The 20000-nt window shown below is 43.3% G+C and overlaps 2 protein-coding genes across 4 annotated transcripts in view; both read right to left on the bottom strand.

The window, feature by feature from the left end:
- Positions 1-2593: 2593 nt before the first annotated feature.
- ciz1b (cdkn1a interacting zinc finger protein 1b) lies at positions 2594-13344 on the bottom strand. 2 transcript variants are annotated; one of them, XM_034542581.1, is made up of 13 exons: positions 13324-13344; positions 12885-12987; positions 12653-12817; positions 12461-12525; positions 12148-12221; positions 11908-12057; positions 11690-11784; positions 10945-11038; positions 10714-10818; positions 6234-6443; positions 6097-6151; positions 3595-3716; positions 2594-3108 (listed from the first exon to the last, which is right to left on the bottom strand). In XM_034542581.1, exons 2-13 carry the CDS (start codon positions 12902-12904, stop codon positions 3055-3057), a joined length of 1209 nt encoding a protein of 402 aa, XP_034398472.1. In that variant the 5' UTR covers positions 12905-12987; positions 13324-13344; the 3' UTR covers positions 2594-3054. The 2 variants fall into 2 exon arrangements, with proteins under 2 accessions (XP_034398472.1, XP_034398471.1); XM_034542580.1 differs by lacking the exon at positions 13324-13344 and having other exon boundaries at positions 12885-13317.
- A 4976-nt stretch (positions 13345-18320) lies between these two features.
- Positions 18321-20000, bottom strand: part of LOC117736919 (kazal-type serine protease inhibitor domain-containing protein 1-like) — a 6176-nt gene continuing 4496 nt past the window's right edge. For both annotated transcript variants that reach the window (XM_034542583.1, XM_034542582.1), the window contains exon 4: positions 18321-18556. In XM_034542583.1, coding sequence (XP_034398474.1) covers positions 18515-18556 — 42 coding nt within the window. In that variant the 3' untranslated portion in view covers positions 18321-18514. The remainder of the gene's footprint in view (positions 18557-20000) is intronic.

Raw genomic sequence — 20000 nt, 5'->3', positions numbered from 1 at the left:
ATATATGATATATATCATATATACATTTTTATTGATATATATATATATATTTATCAGAATCAGTTTTATTGGCCATGTGTGTGCACCTACATGGAATTTGACTCCAGTTACACGTACGCTCTCGTACATACATATTTAAATTATAAATGACAGGATAAATATAAAAAGACATTAAAGACAACAGAGTAGCAACATGTATGTACAATATAAAAAACAACAACATGTATGTACAATATAAAAAACAACAACATGTATGTACAATATAAAAACAGTGACAATGAATTGGGGATGTTAGTGCAGAAAGTATATATGATATATATATATGTCATATATATATATATATCATATATATGAATGATATATATATATCTATATATATCCTATATATAGGATATATATAGATAGGATATACAGTAAATATAATAAATAAATAATATATATCCTATATATCATAGGACATATATATAAAACATATATATATCATATATTGTATATATATATATATATATATATATCATATATATATATGATTATTATTCTATAAATGTACAAATCTGAACTGTATATGAACTATTACATTGTGAAAAGTCTTAAACTATATATTTGTAGTCATTCACGTTCTTCTATTTTTATTCTTCTCGTCCTCTGGGCTTCCCCAAAAATTCACTAACGTTTTTTTTTTAAGTTCTAATTTGTCACATGACATCATCTATTTTTCATCTGGTCACATGACATCTATTGCTTCTGTCCATCTGAGAAGAGGGATCTTCAACTTTTTACCCTGAAAAGGTTTTTTTGGGAGTTGTTCCTGATCCGATGTGAGGTCAAAGGTCAGGGATGTAAAGCCCTCTGAGGGGAGGTTGTGATTTGTGATTTTGGGCTATAGAAATAAACTGAATGTCCTAATATCTGTACTCACATTACATCACATGTCATTGACGCTTTTATCCAAAGTGACTTACAATCATGTGACATTAACACACCGTAGAACAGCTACAGGGAACAACTCAGGGTTCAGTGTGTTGCTCAAGGACGGGGATTGAACCAACAACCCCCTGATTGAAAGACGGACCTGCTAACCACTGACGCACAGTCGTCCCATCCCGTCCTCATGTCCTCATGTCTGTCTTCATATCCTCATATCTGTCCTCATATCTGTCTTCATATCCTCATATCTGTCCTCATATCCTCATATCTGTCCTCATATCCTCATATCTGTCCTCATATCTGTCCTCATGTGCTCATATCTGTCCTCATATCTGTCCTCATATCCTCATATCTGTCCTCATGTCCTCATATCTGTCCTCATGTGCTCATATCTGTCCTCATGTCCTCATATCTGTCCTCATATCTGTCCTCATGTGCTCATATCTGTCTTCATGTGCTCATATCTGTCCTCATGTCCTCATATCTGTCCTCATGTCCTCATATCTGTCCTCATGTCCTCATATCTGTCCTCATGTCCTCATATCTGTCCTCATATCTGTCCTCATGTGCTCATATCTGTCCTCATGTCCTCATATCTGTCCTCATATCTGTCCTCATGTGCTCATATCTGTCCTCATGTGCTCATATCTGTCCTCATGTCCTCATATCTGTCCTCATGTCCTCATATCTGTCCTCATGTGCTCATATCTGTCCTCATGTGCTCATATCTGTCCTCATGTCCTCATATCTGTCCTCATATCCTCATATCTGTCCTCATGTCCTCATATCTGTCCTCATATCTGTCCTCATGTGCTCATATCTGTCCTCATGTCCTCATATCTGTCCTCATGTGCTCATATCTGTCCTATCTGTCCTCATGTCCTCATATCTGTCCTCATATCTGTCCTCATGTCCTCATATCTGTCTTCATATCCTCATATCTGTCCTCATGTGCTCATATCTGTCCTCATGTCCTATCTGTCCTCATGTCCTCATATCTGTCCTCATGTCCTCATATCTGTCCTCATGTCCTCATATCTGTCCTCATGTGCTCATATCTGTCCTCATATCTGTCCTCATGTGCTCATATCTGTCCTCATATCTGTCCTCATGTCCTCATATCTGTCCTCATGTGCTCATATCTGTCCTCATATCCTCATATCTGTCTTCATGTCCTCATATCTGTCCTCATATCTGTCCTCATATCCTCATATCTGTCCTCATGTCCTCATATCTGTCCTCATGTGCTCATATCTGTCCTCATGTGCTCATATCTATCCTCATGTCCTCATATCTGTCCTCATATCTGTCCTCATGTCCTCATATCTGTCCTCATATCTGTCCTCATGTGCTCATATCTGTCCTCATGTCCTCATATCTGTCCTCATATCTGTCCTCATATCTGTCCTCATGTGCTCATATCTGTCTTCATGTCCTCATATCTGTCCTCATGTGCTCATATCTGTCCTCATATCCTCATATCTGTCCTCATGTCCTCATATCTGTCCTCATTTGCTCATATCTGTCCTCATATCCTCATATCTGTCCTCATATCCTCATATCTGTCTTCATGACCTCATATCTGTCCTCATGTCCTCATATCTGTCCTCATATCTGTCCTCATGTGGTTTAACATAAATAACTTTAACATAAAAAACAATTCATGTATTAAAACATTAATCTGTTTATTATTTTATTTTGAGATAATTTATTATAGAAATCATTAATGTGATGAATTGATGATGAAAACAAAGTTGTGTTTTTGTCTCCTTTGTCATTCAGTCATGAATAAAGTTATTACCAAACATTTTAAATGTTTTAATCCACGTTAATGATCTCTGAGACTGACAAACACAGGAATGGATCCATAACTATATCAAGATTAATCAATGATTGTTAGTTGATGCCTTGAAATAATGTTTCAACATCATCTATGTTTTTATTTATTTAGCTTTCTGTAATTTGATTTATATTATTAAATAAAAAAATAGGACCTTTCTTCAGTTTTTAGTAAATCGTGATGCTGCAGTTCCTCCAGCAGCCAGCAGGCGTCAGCGGAGAGGGGACATGTTCTCTGACAACAGATGGCATCAGCCGTGATGCATTGTGGGATACGGTGTGAGCGGGTCACGAGAGAGCAGATCTGTCCTCGTCCTCACGCCTCCTCCGAGCTCTGTGGCCCTGAAACACAACAGAGAGAGAGAGAGAGTGTGTGTGTGTGTGTGTGTGGTGTGGTGTGGTGTGGTGTGGTGTGTGTGGTGTGTGTGTGTGTGTGTGGTGTGGTGTGGTGTGTGTGTGTGTGTGTGGTGTGGTGTGGTGTGTGTGTGTGTGTGGTGTGGTGTGGTGTGGTGTGTGTGGTGTGTGTGTGTGTGGTGTGGTGTGGTGTGTGTGTGTGTGTGGTGTGGTGTGGTGTGGTGTGTGTGGTGTGTGTGTGTGTGGTGTGGTGTGGTGTGTGTGTGTGGTGTGGTGTGGTGTGGTGTGTGTGTGGTGTGTGGTGTGGTGTGGTGTGGTGTGTGTGTGGTGTGGTGTGGTGTGTGTGTGTGTGTGTCTGTGTGTGTGTGGTGTGGTGTGGTGTGTGTGTCTGTGTGGTGTGGTGTGGTGTGTGTGTGTGTGTGTCTGTGTGTGTGTGTCTGTGTGTGTGTGTGTGTGTCTGTGTGCGTGCGTTACCTGCAGGTTGAGGTAGTGTGTGTGTGTCCTGCAGTGTGTAAGTCGAGCCGTCGTCTCTTTGTAGAAAAATTTGTTACAAAGTTGGCACAGGAAACCAGAAACAGGAAGCACGAAATTACTTCCTGTTGATATTCAGAGACAATTAGTGTTAGAAAGTCAATTTAAAAATGTTTATATGTATACACACATATATATATATATATATATATAAATAAACACAAGTCACGTAAACACAAGTCACTAAACACAAGTCACGTAAACACATCATGTAAACACAAGTCACGTAAACACAAGTCACTAAACACAAGTCACTAAACACAAGTCACGTAAACACATCATGTAAACACAAGTCACGTAAACACAAGTCACTAAACACAAGTCACTAAACACAAGTCACGTAAACACATGTAAACACAAGTCACATAAGCACATGTAAACACAAGTCACATAAACACATGTAAACACAAGTCACATAAACACAAGTCACGTAAACACAAGTCACTAAACACAAGTCACGTAAACACAAGTCACTAAACACAAGTCACTAAACACAAGTCACTAAACACAAGTCACTAAACACAAGTCACTAAACACAAGTCACGTAAACACATGTAAACACAAGTCACATAAACACATGTAAACACAAGTCACATAAACACAAGTCACGTAAACACAAGTCACGTAAACACAAGTCACTAAACACAAGTCACGTAAACACATCATGTAAACACAAGTAACGTAAACACATCATGTAAACACAAGTAACTAAAGACAAGTCACGTAAACACAAGTCACTAAACACAAGTCATGTAAACACATCATGTAAACACAAGTCACTAAACACAAGTCACGTAAACATATCACGTAAAAGTCACTAAACACAAGTCACGTAAACACAAGTCACGTAAAAACAAGTCACTAAACACAAGTCACGTAAACACAAGTCACGTAAAAACAAGTCACTAAACACAAGTCACGTAAAAACAAGTCACTAAAAACAAGTCACGTAAACACAAGTCACGTAAACACATCATGTAAACACAAGTCATGTAAACACATCACGTAAACACAAGTCACTAAACACAAGTCACGTAAACACAAGTCACGTAAACATATCACGTAAACACAAGTCACGTAAAAACAAGTCACGTAAACACAAGTCACGTAAACACAAGTCACGTAAACATATCACGTAAAAACAAGTCACTAAACACAAGTCACGTAAACACAAGTCATGTAAACATATCACGTAAAAACAAGTCACTAAACACAAGTCACGTAAACACAAGTCACGTAAACACAAGTCACGTAAACACAAGTCACGTAAACAAGTCATGTAAACACAAGTCACGTAAACATATCACGTAAAGACAAGTCACGTAAACACAAGTCACGTAAACACAAGTCACGTAAACACAAGTCAAGTAAAAACAAGTCATGTAAACACAAGTCACGTAAACACAAGTCACGTAAACACAAGTCACTAAACACAAGTCACGTAAACACAAGTCACGTAAACACAAGTCACGTAAACATATCACGTAAAAACAAGTCACTAAACACAAGTCACGTAAACACAAGTCATGTAAACACAAGTCACGTAAACATATCACGTAAACACAAGTCACTAAACACAAGTCGCGTAAACACAAGTCACGTAAACATATCACGTAAACACAAGTCACTAAACACAAGTCATGTAAACACATCATGTAAACAAATCACGTAAACACAAGTCACGTAAACATATCACGTAAAAACAAGTCACTAAACACAAGTCACTAAAAACAAGTCACGTAAACACAAGTCACGTAAACACAAGTCACGTAAACACAAGTCACTAAACACAAGTCACGTAAACATATCACGTAAACACAAGTCACTAAACACAATTCACGTAAACACAAGTCACTAAACACAAGTCACTAAACACAAGTCACGTAAACACAAGTCACGTAAACATATCACGTAAAAACAAGTCACTAAACACAAGTCATGTAAACACATCATGTAAACACAAGTCACTAAACACAAGTCACGTAAACATATCACGTAAAAACAAGTCACTAAACACAAGTCACTAAACACAAGTCACTAAACACAAGTCATGTAAACACAAGTCACTAAACACAAGTCACGTAAACATATCACGTAAAAACAAGTCACTAAACACAAGTCACGTAAACATATCACGTAAAAACAAGTCACTAAACACAAGTCACGTAAACACAAGTCACGTAAACATATCATGTAAAAACAAGTCACTAAACACAAGTCACGTAAACACAAGTCACGTAAACACAAGTCATGTAAATATATCACGTAAAAACAAGTCACTAAACACAAGTCATGTAAACACATCATGTAAAAACAAGTCACTAAACACAAGTCACGTAAACACAAGTCATGTAAATATATCACGTAAAAACAAGTCACTAAACACAAGTCACTAAACACAAGTCACGTAAACACAAGTCATGTATCATAATTACATAAATATACCGTATGTGGTGACAGGGTCGTATTCCTCTGAGTCAGTTTCCTGTGTGTCAGCTGCCTGCAACACAGACAGACAGACAGACAGACAGAATGTCAGAAGACTTTATTTCTTTAAAGATGTGATGATTCATGCCGCTCACCTCATTGGTTGGTTGGTCCTCTGTCTCTTTCTCCTCTTCTTCTTCTTTTCTTCTTACACCACCATCTTCTTCTTCAGCTATCTCCTCCTCCTCCTCCTCCTCATTTACCTCCACCTCTACCTCTACCACCTCCTCCTCCTCCTCCTCTTTAAAGCAGCCAACGGCGTCCACAGTGATAAGCTCCTCCTCCTGAGCCTCCTCCAGGTGCACCTTAGAGGAGACGGACCGAGAATGAAACTCCCCTCTGTTCTGTTTATCAGCAATATGTATATATGTACCCTGTGCTATAAGTACCCTGTAGTATATGTACCCTGTGGTATAAGTACCCTGTAGTATATGTACCCTGTGGTATAAGTACCCTGTAGTATATGTACCCTGTGCTATAAGTACCCTGTAGTATATGTACCCTGTGGTATGAGTACCCTGTAGTATATGTACACTGTGCTATAAGTTCCCTGTAGTATAAGTACCCTGTGGTATATGTACCCTGTGCTATAAGTACCCTGTAGTATAAGTACCCTGTGCTATAAGTACCCTGTAGTATAAGTACCCTGTGCTATAAGTACCCTGTAGTATAAGTACCCTGTGCTATAAGTACCCTGTAGCATAACCCTGTAGCATAAGTACCCTGTAGTATATGTACCCTGTGCTATAAGTAACCTGTAGTATAAGTACCCTGTGCTATAAGTACCCTGTAGTATAAGTACCCTGTGCTATAAGTACCCTGTAGCATAACCCTGTAGCATAAGTACCCTGTAGTATATGTACCCTGTGCTATAAGTACCCTGTAGTATAAGTACCCTGTGCTATAAGTACCCTGTAGTATAAGTACCCTGTGCTATAAGTACCCTGTAGCATAACCCTGTAGCATAAGTACCCTGTAGTATATGTACCCTGTGCTATAAGTACCCTGTAGTATAAGTACCCTGTGCTATAAGTACCCTGTAGTATAAGTACCCTGTGCTATAAGTACCCTGTAGCATAACCCTGTAGCATAAGTACCCTGTAGTATAAGTACCCTGTGGTATAAGTACCCTGTAGTATAAGTACCCTGTAGTATAACCCTGTAGCATAAGTACCCTGTAGTATAAGTACCCTGTGGTATAAGTACCCTGTAGTATAAGTACCCTGTGGTATAACCCTGTAGTATAAGTACCCTGTAGTATAAGTACCCTGTGGTATAAGTACCCTGTGGTATAACCCTGTAGCATAAGTATCCTGTAGTATAAGTACCCTGTAGTATAAGTACCCTGTGGTATAACCCTGTAGCATAAGTACCCTGTAGCATAAGTACCCTGTAGTATAAGTACCCTGTGGTATAAGTACCCTGTAGCATAAGTACCCTGTGGTATAAGTACCCTGTGGTATAAGTACCCTGTACCATAACCCTGTAGCATAAGTACCCTGTAGCATAAGTACCCTGTAGTATAAGTACCCTGTGGTATAAGTACCCTGTAGCATAACCCTGTAGCATAAGTACCCTGTAGCATAAGTACCCTGTAGCATAAGTACCCTGTAGTATAAGTACCCTGTGGTATAAGTACCCTGTAGCATAACCCTGTAGCATAAGTACCCTGTAGCATAAGTACCCTGTGGCATAAGTACCCTGTGGTATAAGTACCCTGTAGCATAAGTACCCTATAGTATAAGTACCCTGTGGTATAAGTACCCTGTAGCATAAGTACCATGTAGCATAAGTACCCTGTAGCATAACCCTGTAGCATAAGTACCCTGTAGTATAAGTACCCTGTGGTATAAGTACCCTGTGGTATAAGTACCCTGTAGCATAACCCTGTAGTATAAGTACCCTGTGGTATAAGTACCCTGTAGCATAACCCTGTAGCATAAGTACCCTGTAGCATAAGTACCCTGTAGTATAAGTACCCTGTAGCATAAGTACCCTGTAGTATAAGTACCCTGTAGTATAAGTACCCTGTAGTATAAGTACCCTGTAGCATAAGTACCCTGTAGCATAAGTACCCTGTGGCATAAGTACCCTGTGGTATAAGTACCCTGTAGCATAAGTACCGTGTAGCATAACCCTGTAGTATAAGTACCCTGTGGTATAAGTACCCTGTAGCATAACCCTGTAGCATAAGTACCCTGTAGCATAAGTACCCTGTAGTATAAGTACCCTGTAGTATAAGTACCCTGTAGTATAAGTACCCTGTAGCATAAGTACCCTGTGGCATAAGTACCCTGTGGTATAAGTACCCTGTAGCATAAGTACCCTGTAGTATAAGTACCCTGTAGTATAAGTACCCTGTAGTATAAGTACCCTGTAGCATAAGTACCCTGTAGTATAAGTACCCTGTAGTATAAGTACCCTGTAGTATAAGTACCCTGTAGCATAAGTGCCCTGTAGTATAAGTACCCTGTAGCATAAGTACCCTGTAGCATAAGTACCCTGTAGTATAAGTACCCTGTGGTATAAGTACCCTGTAGCATAACCCTGTAGCATAAGTACCCTGTAGCATAAGTACCCTGTAGTATAAGTACCCTGTAGTATAAGTACCCTGTAGTATAACCCTGTAGCATAAGTACCCTGTAGCATAAGTACCCTGTAGTATAAGTACCCTGTGGTATAAGTACCCTGTAGTATAAGTACCCTGTAGTATAACCCTGTAGCATAAGTACCCTGTAGTATAAGTACCCTGTGGTATAAGTACCCTGTAGTATAAGTACCCTGTGGTATAAGTACCCTGTAGTATAAGTACCCTGTAGTATAAGTACCCTGTGGTATAAGTACCCTGTGGTATAACCCTGTAGCATAAGTATCCTGTAGTATAAGTACCCTGTAGTATAAGTACCCTGTGGTATAAGTACCCTGTGGTATAACCCTGTAGCATAAGTATCCTGTGGTATAAGTACCCTGTGGTATAACCCTGTAGCATAAGTACCCTGTAGCATAAGTACCCTGTAGTATAAGTACCCTGTGGTATAAGTACCCTGTGGTATAACCCTGTAGCATAAGTATCCTGTAGTATAAGTACCCTGTAGTATAAGTACCCTGTGGTATAAGTACCCTGTAGCATAAGTACCCTGTGGTATAAGTACCCTGTGGTATAAGTACCCTGTAGCATAACCCTGTAGCATAAGTACCCTGTAGCATAAGTACCCTGTAGTATAAGTACCCTGTGGTATAAGTACCCTGTAGCATAACCCTGTAGCATAAGTACCCTGTAGCATAAGTACCCTGTAGCATAAGTACCCTGTAGTATAAGTACCCTGTGGTATAAGTACCCTGTAGCATAAGTACCCTGTAGCATAAGTACCCTGTAGCATAAGTACCCTGTAGTATAAGTACCCTGTGGTATAAGTACCCTGTAGCATAACCCTGTAGCATAAGTACCCTGTAGCATAAGTACCCTGTAGCATAAGTACCCTGTGGTATAAGTACCCTGTAGCATAAGTACCCTATAGTATAAGTACCCTGTGGTATAAGTACCCTGTAGCATAAGTACCCTGTGGTATAAGTACCCTGTAGCATAACCATGTAGCATAAGTACCCTGTAGCATAAGTACCCTGTAGCATAAGTACCCTGTAGTATAAGTACCCTGTAGCATAAGTACCCTGTAGCATAAGTACCCTGTAGCATAAGTACCCTGTGGTATAAGTACCCTGTGGTATAAGTACCCTGTAGCATAAGTACCCTGTAGTATAAGTACCCTGTAGCATAAGTACCCTGTAGTATAAGTACCCTGTAGTAGAAGTACCCTGTAGCATAAGTGCCCTGTAGTATAAGTACCCTGTAGCATAAGTACCCTGTAGCATAAGTACCCTGTAGTATAAGTACCCTGTGGTATAAGTACCCTGTAGCATAAGTACCCTGTAGCATAAGTACCCTGTAGTATAAGTACCCTGTGGTATAAGTACCCTGTAGCATAAGTACCCTGTAGCATAAGTACCCTGTAGTATAAGTACCCTGTGGTATAAGTACCCTGTGGTATAAGTACCCTGTAGCATAACCCTGTAGCATAAGTACCCTGTGGTACTAGTACTAGCACCGCAGTACCCTGTGGTACTAGTACTAATACTACTACCGCAGTACCCTGTGGTATTAGTACTAGCACCGCAGTACCCTGTGGTACTAGTACTAATGCTAGTACTAATACCACAGGGTAATACTACCGCAGTACCCTGTGGTATTAGTACTAGCACCGCAGTACCCTGTGGTACTAGTACTAATACTAGTACTACTACCGCAGTAACCTGTGGTATTAGTACTAATACTAGTAGTAGCACCGCAGTACCCTGTGGTACTAGTACTAATACTACTACCGCAGTACCCTGTGGTATTAGTACTAGCACTGCAGTACCCTGTGGTACTAGTACTAATACTAGTACTAGCACTGCAGTACCCTGTGGTACTAGTACTAGCACCGCAGTACCCTGTGGTACTAGTACTAGCACTGCAGTACCCTGTGGTACTAGTACTAATACTAGTACTAGCACTGCAGTACCCTGTGGTACTAGTACCTGCTCCTTGTGCTCTGCAGACTTCATGTGCTCCACAAACTTTCGGGGCGTCCTGAAGTGTCGTCTGCAGACCGGACAGAAGGGACGACACAGCTGCTTACACACCTGGAGACACACACACATGACACTTCCTGTCACCTCTTCACAATAAAAGCTTTTACATGCAGCATAAAAGGAGCCTCTGACCAATCCAAACCAGCGCTCTCTGTGATGTCAACAGTCGTTTCCCACCTTGTGCTTTTTAGTCCTTCGATGGACGATGATGTCATCGCTGAAGTGAGTCTGACAGGTGTCACACCAGCGCTGAGCATCAGGCCGACGCCCCCTGGTGGACAAAGGAGGACCAATCAGGACAGGGCACTGTTTCTGTACCTGTCCTGCAGTGTGTGTGTGTGTGTGTGTCTGTCTGTCCTGGAGTGTGTGTGTGAGGTGTCTTTCAGTGTGTGTGAGTCGTCCTGCAGTGTGTGTGTGTGTGTGTGTGAGGTGTCCTGCAGTGTGTGTGAGGTGTCCTGCAGTGTGTGTGAGTCGTCCTGCAGTGTGTGTGAGGTGTCCTGCAGTGTGTGTGTGTGTGTGTACCTGTCCTGCAGTGTGTGTGTGTGTGTGTGTGTATCTGTCCTGCAGTGTGTGTGTGTGTGTGTATCTGTCCTGCAGTGTGTGTGTGTGTACCTGTCCTGCAGTGTGTGTGTGTGTGTGTATCTGTCCTGCAGTGTGTGTGTGTGTGTATCTGTCCTGCAGTGTGTGTGTGTGTGTACCTGTCCTGCAGTGTGTGTGTGTGTGTGTGTGTGTGTGTGTGTGTACCTGTCCTGCAGTGTGTGTGTGTGTGTGTATCTGTCCTGCAGTGTGTGTGTGTGTGTGTACCTGTCCTGCAGTGTGTGTGTGTGTGTGTGTGTGTACCTGTCCTGCAGTGTGTGTGTGTGTGTGTGTGTGTGTGTGTGTGTGCATCTGTCCTGCAGTGTGTGTGTGTGTGTGTGTGTACCTGTCCTGCAGTGTGTGTGTGTTGAGGCAGATGGAGTGTGTCATCTCCTTCAGTTTCCTCAGGTGTTCTGATCTGGTCATGTGTTCCTGGAACCCCTGGAAGACACACACACATACACAGGTAATTAATATTGTAGTACTACAGTACTAGTACAGTAGTAGTAGTACTACTACAGTACTACTACAGTACTACTACAGTAGTACTATGGTGTTTCTCACCTGCAGAGAGCGACAGCTGAGCTCACAGACATGACAGTGGAGTCCACCTGTCTGTATGTCACCTGTCTGTCTGTCAGAGGTCCTGTCTGTCTCTCTGAACTCTCTGCTCCCACTGCTCTGCTGGATGGTGACCTTCAGTGACCTCACAGTCTGCACACACACACACACACACACGAAGTATGACAACACTGAATCCAGGAGTTGAGACCTCAGAAGATGATGTCACAGTGATGTCATCACCTCGGCTGCTCTGCTGTCATCACTGGGTCCTGCTGCCTGCTGGTTGGGGGGAGGCAGTGTGGACCTGAGAGCATCTGACACACACACACACACACACACACACACACACACACACACACACACACACACACACACACACACACACACACACACACACACACACACACACACACACACACACACACACACACACACACACACACACACACACACACACACACACACACACACACACACACACACACACACTTTACTTTTATAATAATATATACATATATACATATATATTTATTGTATATATTTATATACACACCTGCTGGTTGACCACATGACCCCGAGGCTCTCTCTCTATTGGTCAGAGCTGCAGCCTCTTCAGTTCTGAGAAAACAGACAGAACAATATTATTATATTATATTATAATAAAATAATATAATACTTATATTATAACATTATAATGTTAGAACATTACATTCAAACATTATTAATATGAACAGTAAAATCAGACCCGTCCAGTCTCGGCCTCTTTGTCTCTCCTGGACCTCCATCTGGTCCCGGCTCTCCTCTCTCTTCTTCTGTGGTGGGGGAACCGTTGACCTGCTGCCTCCTCTGTGCGGGGTCGACCGGGACTCGAACCCACGTCACACCGCTCTGTCCCGTGGGTACGAAACACCTGAAGAGAGACGAGCGGCTGATCATCTGATTATCAATGTCATCAGATCAATAACCAGAGTCCTCACCTGCCCTGCTGTCTGACCATGTTGACCTTTGACCTCTCTGATGGAGAGCAGCCATTCCATGACTAAAGCAGTAAGCAGCAACACATCTTCATCATAAGTGTATCTATGAAGCCATGTTATTGTGGGTTAGTAAATCCAGACTCTAATAACGGTAAACTGGTTTAAACCGGTTTAAACTGGTTTCGTTCGTACAGAACTCTGATTTAAAGGCGGAAGTCCTCGTTGTTTCCGACTCGAGGACAGATCACGACCGGAAGTACAGCAGAACAAACGAGCCGCGCTTCGTCCTCGCTACGGAAGCCGGAAGTAAAGATATTTAACACGCAGACTGAATTCGGTTCAAAATGGAGTTAACTGTACATTTCACATTACGATGAACCGCGTGGACATTAATGTAAACACTGTTATTACTATTATAGTTCATTGGAGCTCAACTCACCGCTCAGCGGAAGCGGAAGCTGGCGACGTCCTGTGAACACACGACGTCTGCGCTGCTCAGCGCCCCCTGCCGGCTGGAGGGGGCGCTGCTCATACAGAAATACATATATATATATATATATATATATATATATATATATAATACAGAAATACACACACATATGTATATGTATATATGAAACACATAGATGTATGTATTAGTAGTATTACAAATTATTAATGTCCATTGAAGATGTCTCTGAACTCAGCTGGTTCCTAGTTAACTGTGATGATGTCAGTCGACAGCGCCGCGATCTGATTGGCTGCTGAGGGCTGGAAGTTATTTAAGTTTTTCAGTGAAAGTGCTGCTATTTCCTGGACACACACACACACACACGCGCACACACACACACACACACACACACACACACACACACACACACACACACACACACAAATGTGTTCCAGTGTGGATTGCAACAAACACATAAACATCTGCTATCTGATCTGTTATGTCTGTCAAAACAAAAACACATTTTTTTCCCCAGAGCAGACTGGAATGTAACACACACACACACACACACACACACACACACACACACACAGTCTATATATTTATATATAGACTGTGTGTGTTTTGAGTCTCTGTCGTCTCTTCATAGTAAAATGTTTTCATTCTGAAAAAAGTTTTGTGAAAATAAAAGCTGTCTGTCTGTCTCTATCTTTCTGTCTGTCTGTATCTCTGTCTGTCTGTCTGTATCTCTGTCTATCTGTCTGTCTCTCTGTCTGTCTGTCTGTCTCTCTGTCTGTCTGTCTGTCTGTATCTTTCTGTCTGTCTGTCTCTCTGTCTGTCTGTCTGTCTGTCTGTCTGTCTCTATCTTTCTGTCTGTCTGTATCTCTGTCTGTCTGTCTGTATCTCTGTCTATCTGTCTGTCTGTATCTTTCTGTCTGTCTGTCTGTCTCTCTGTCTGTATCTTTCTGTCTGTCTGTCTGTCTCTCTGTCTCTCTGTCTGTCTGTCTGTATCTCTGTCTGTCTGTCTGTCTCTCTGTCTCTCTGTCTGTCTGTCTGTCTGTCTGTATCTTTCTGTCTGTCTGTCTCTCTGTCTGTCTGTCTGTCTGTCTGTCTCTATCTTTCTGTCTGTCTGTATCTCTGTCTGTCTGTCTGTATCTCTGTCTATCTGTCTGTCTGTATCTTTCTGTCTGTCTGTCTGTCTCTCTGTCTGTATCTCTGTCTATCTGTCTGTCTGTATCTTTCTGTCTGTCTGTCTGTCTCTCTGTCTGTATCTTTCTGTCTGTCTGTCTGTCTCTCTGTCTCTCTGTCTCTCTGTCTGTCTGTCTGTATCTCTGTCTATCTGTCTGTCTGTATCTTTCTGTCTGTCTGTCTGTCTCTCTGTCTGTATCTTTCTGTCTGTCTGTCTGTCTCTCTGTCTCTCTGTCTGTCTGTCTGTATCTCTGTCTGTCTGTCTGTCTCTCTGTCTGTCTGTCTGTCTCTCTGTCTGTCTGTCTGTCTGTCTGTCTGTCTGTCTGTCTGTATCTTTCTGTCTGTCTGTCTCTCTGTCTGTCTGTCTGTCTGTCTGTCTGTCTCTATCTTTCTGTCTGTCTGTATCTCTGTCTGTCTGTCTGTATCTCTGTCTATCTGTCTGTCTGTATCTTTCTGTCTGTCTGTCTGTCTCTCTGTCTCTCTGTCTGTCTGTCTGTATCTCTGTCTGTCTGTCTGTCTCTCTGTCTCTCTGTCTGTCTGTCTGTCTCTCTGTCTCTCTGTCTCTCTGTCTGTCTGTCTGTATCTCTGTCTGTCTGTCTGTCTCTCTGTCTCTCTGTCTGTCTGTCTGTATCTCTGTCTGTCTGTCTGTCTGTCTGTCTCTCTGTCTGTCTCTATCTTTCTGTCTGTCTGTTTGTCTATATCTGTCTGTCTGTGTGTCTGTCTGTGTGTCTGTCTGTGTGTCTGTCTGTATCTCTGTCTGTCTGTCTGTCTGTCTGTCTGCAGATCCTCTTCCTGTGGTTCAGTCCAGCAGACTCAGGATCAGTGAGGGAACCGTTTGATCCTGATAGGAAGAAGATCTAAAGACCACAAGACGGGAAGTCAGACCTGTTGAGCCTGTCTGTCTGTTTTTTCTTATTGTTTTTTCTATTGCACTATTAGAATTCTAAATATAAATATATATAATATCATAATTAGAATTCTAAATATAAATATATATAATATCATAATTATATACAGTATATATATATATAATTATGATATTATTCATAAAACCTGCTAAACAGCATGTTAGCGTCTCTGTTGGCTTGTGAAGCCTCTAATTCAGCATTCTGGCCGCGGCCATCTTGGTTTTCTGGGTGATGTGGAGCGGAGCGGCTGGCTGTTTCTTCTGTGATGGAGCGGCTGGCTGTTTCTTCTGTGATGGAGCGGCTGGCTGTTTCTTCTGTGATGGAGCGGCTGGCTGTTTCTTCTGTGATGGAGCGGCTGGCTGTTTCTTCTGTGATGGAGCGGCTGGCTGTTTCTTCTGTGATGGAGCGGCTGGCTGTTTCTTCTGTGATGGAGCGGAGCGGCTGGCTGTTTCTTCTGTGATGGAGCGGCTGGCTGTTTCTTCTGTGATGGAGCGGCTGGCTGTTTCTTCTGTGATGGAGCGGCTGGCTGTTTTTGCGGAGACGGGCCACGCCCCCTTTTCGCGAATGGTTGCGCAAGACGTGAATGAACACAACTTGTAAAGCGTGAACGCACCTGAACACAACACCTGACCACAACACCTGACCACAACAGCTGACCACAACACCTGAACACACACACCTGAACACAACACCTGACCACAACACCTGAACACACACACCTGAACACAACACCTGACCACAACACCTGAACACACACACCTGAACACAACACCTGACCACAACACCTGACCACAACACCTGAACACACACACCTGAACACAACACCTGACCACAACACCTGACCACAACACCTGAACACAACACCTGAACACACACACCTGAACACAACACCTGAACACACACACCTGAACACAACACCTGAACACACACACCTGAACACAACACTATGGCAGTGGGGTGTGGTTAGACTCAGGTGCAGAGTGGGTGGAGCGGGGGTGTGGTTCAGGGAACCCGCTCCACCCACACTGCACCTGAGTCTAACCACACCCCACTGCCACAAACACCTGAACACAACACCTGAACACAACACCTGAACACAACAGCTGACCACAACACCTGAACACACACACCTGAACACACACCTGAACCCAACACCTGAACACAACACCGGGTTGGATTTGTTAGAACTAAATATCCACTTACAGTTTAACCTACAGAGATCATCACAGGACATTTATTTATTATCCGTATGTAAACCGGCACAACAAAACAATTCATGGAGCAAATCAACTTAATACAATAATAAATGTAAAGGCTCAAGTCAGGCTAACACAAAAATAACTATCAAATAAATTTACTACAGAAATAAACTGCGAAAATGGAAATTTGATAAATAAATATGTAGTAATAAAATAAATACTAATGCTTCATATTTATATTTTGGCATCACAGAACCAGCAGTTGGTCTTCATATCGTGACAAAAGAACAATAAGAATCACAATGACAGATTTTAAATGCTTCTATTGTTTAACAATGATCCCAAAGACATGAATTTATTATGCTAAGAGGGGGCGTGGCTTATCTCTGTGGCTTTACTCCGTGGAAACAGGAGGAGCAGGAGGAGGAGCAGGAGGCCACAGGTTCCTCTTTGGACTGGTTGTGTCTGGGTTCATCTCCCGTGTGCTCGGTGACTTTCTCGGTGCTGATTGGCTTTCACAACTTCACGTCATTCGTGCCTTTGGGGTTCGCGGTGTGAACGCAGCATTAAACAACTGATTTGCCCTCTAGGTGGCGCTCACGGCCAACTGGCGAGCGCCACCTATGGTTAAGAATCACTGACGTAGAGACACAGTATATGTCTCTGGTGTCGACCTGTCAATCACCTTGTAGCCCCGCCCTAAAGCATCCCCTGCTTTATGGTCTGTTTGACTCTAAATGACCATAATTTACTAAATGAACATCATTCTGTATTGAAGAAGACTTGAAACTAGAGATTGAGACCAAAAACTAATGTTTACAATGTTTACTGAGGGAATACATCAAGAGAAGTAGAGTCATTTATATAGACTTCTATACAACCAGAGGAGTCGCCCCCTGGTGGTCAGGAGAGAGAATGCAGCTTTAACACATGAAGCATAGACTTCTATACAACCAGAGGAGTCTCCCCCTGGTGGTCAGGAGAGAGAATGCAGCTTTAACACATGAAGCATAGACTTCTATACAACCAGAGGAGTCGCCCCCTGGTGGTCAGGAGAGAGAATGCAGCTTTAACACATGAAGCATAGACTTCTATACAACCAGAGGAGTCGCCCCCTGGTGGTCAGGAGAGAGAATGCAGCTTTAACACATGAAGCATAGACTTCTATACAACCAGAGGAGACGCCACCTGGTGGTCAGGCGAGAGAATGCAGCTTTAACACATGAAGCATAGACTTCTATACAACCAGAGGAGTCGCCCCCTGGTGGTCAGGAGAGAGAATGCAGCTTTAACACATGAAGAAATAGACTTCTATACAACCAGAGTCGCCGCCCCCTGGTGGTCAGGAGAGAGAATGCAGCTTTAACACATGAAGCATAGACTTCTATACAACCAGAGGAGTCGCCCCCTGGTGGTCAGGAGAAAGAATGCAGCTTTAACACATGAAGCATAGACTTCTATACAACCAGAGGAGTCGCCCCCTGGTGGTCAGGAGAGAGAATGCAGCTTTAACACATGAAGCATAGACTTCTATACAACCAGAGGAGTCGCCCCTGGTGGTCAGGAGAGAGAATGCAGCTTTAACACATGAAGCATAGACTTCTATACAACCAGAGGAGTCGCCCCTGGTGGTCAGGAGAGAGAATGTAGCTTTAACACATGAAAGAGTTTGTTATTTAATAACTTTTATTAAGAAGATAAAGAAGCTGAACGGAGACAATATATTCAACATGCTGACGTACCAACAACAACAACAACAACAATAACAACACTAGTAATATGTATAGAAAAACCTGTTTTAATGTGTCAGATGGAGGAAGACAAACGGTGTCACGTGACAGGAAGTGACATCACACACTGGTCAGTAAAAGTCCTGATCGTAATCTGTGGGGTCCATCAGCTGCTTCATCTCTGACACGCTATTGGCCAGGTAGGACGACAGCTCCTCTGAGAGATAGACAGGCAGAGAGACAGACAGCTGTAGTTTTAGTTCCTTTCATGAATATTGTTGTGACTAAAACCCTTGTCCCCAGTCACACGCCTGTCTCACCTACTCCAAGTCCTTGCCTGTCTCACCTGCTTCCTGTACTCCAAGTCCTCGCCTGTCTCACCTACTCCAAGTCCTTGCCTGTCTCACCTGCTCCCTGTACTCCAAGTCCTCACCTGTCTCACCTACTCCAAGTCCTTGCCTGTCTCACCTACTCCCAGTACTCGCCTGTCTCACCTACTCCAAGTCCTCGCCTGTCTCACCTACTCCAAGTCCTTGCCTGTCTCACCTACTTCCAGTACTCCAAGTCCTCGCCTGTCTCACCTACTCCACGTCCTTGCCTGTCTCACCTACTCCCAGTACTCCCAGTACTCCAAGTCCTCGCCTGTCTCACCTACTCCCAGTACTCGCCTGTCTCACCTGCTCCCAGTACTCCAAGTCCTCGCCTGTCTCACCTACTCCAAGTCCTTGCCTGTCTCACCTACTCCAAGTCCTCGTCTGTCTCACCTACTCCAAGTCCTCGCCTGTCTCACCTACTTCAAGTCCTCGCCTGTCTCACCTGCTCCCAGTACTCCAAGTCCTCGCCTGTCTCACCTACTCCAAGTCCTCGCCTGTCTCACCTGCTCCCAGTACTCCAAGTCCTCGCCTGTCTCACCTACTCCAAGTCCTTGCCTGTCTCACCTACTCCCAGTACTCGCCTGTCTCACCTACTCCCAGTACTCCAAGTCCTCGCCTGTCTCACCTACTCCACGTCCTTGCCTGTCTCACCTACTTCCAGTACTCCAAGTCCTCGCCTGTCTCACCTACTCCACGTCCTTGCCTGTCTCACCTACTCCTAGTACTCCCAGTACTCCAAGTCCTCGCCTGTCTCAACTGCTCCCAGTACTCCAAGTCCTCGCCTGTCTCACCTACTCCACGTCCTTGCCTGTCTCACCTACTCCTAGTACTCCCAGTACTCCAAGTCCTCGCCTGTCTCACCTGCTCCCAGTACTCCAAGTCCTCGCCTGTCTCACCTACTCCAAGTTCTTGCCTGTCTCACCTACTCCTAGTACTCCAAGTCCTCGTCTGTCTCACCTACTCCAAGTCCTTGCCTGTCTCACCTACTCCTAGTACTCCAAGTCCTTGCCTGTCTCACCTACTCCTAGTACTCCAAGTCCTCGCCTGTCTCACCTACTCCACGTCCTTGCCTGTCTCACCTGCTCCAAGTCCTCGCCTGTCTCACCTGCTCCCAGTACTCCAAGTCCTCGCCTGTCTCACCTACTCCAAGTCCTTGCCTGTCTCACCTACTCCTAGTACTCCAAGTCCTTGCCTGTCTCACCTGCTCCAAGTCCTTGCCTGTCTCACTTACTCCCAGTACTCCAAGTCCTTGCCTGTCTCACCTACTCCAAGTCCTTGCCTGTCTCA

The sequence above is a fragment of the Cyclopterus lumpus genome, chromosome 9, assembly GCF_009769545.1.
Source record: "Cyclopterus lumpus isolate fCycLum1 chromosome 9, fCycLum1.pri, whole genome shotgun sequence".
Classification (NCBI taxonomy): Eukaryota; Metazoa; Chordata; class Actinopteri; order Perciformes; family Cyclopteridae; genus Cyclopterus; species Cyclopterus lumpus.
The sequence above is the reverse complement of the archived record's forward strand: the minus strand, read 5'-3'. Positions and strand labels throughout refer to the sequence as shown.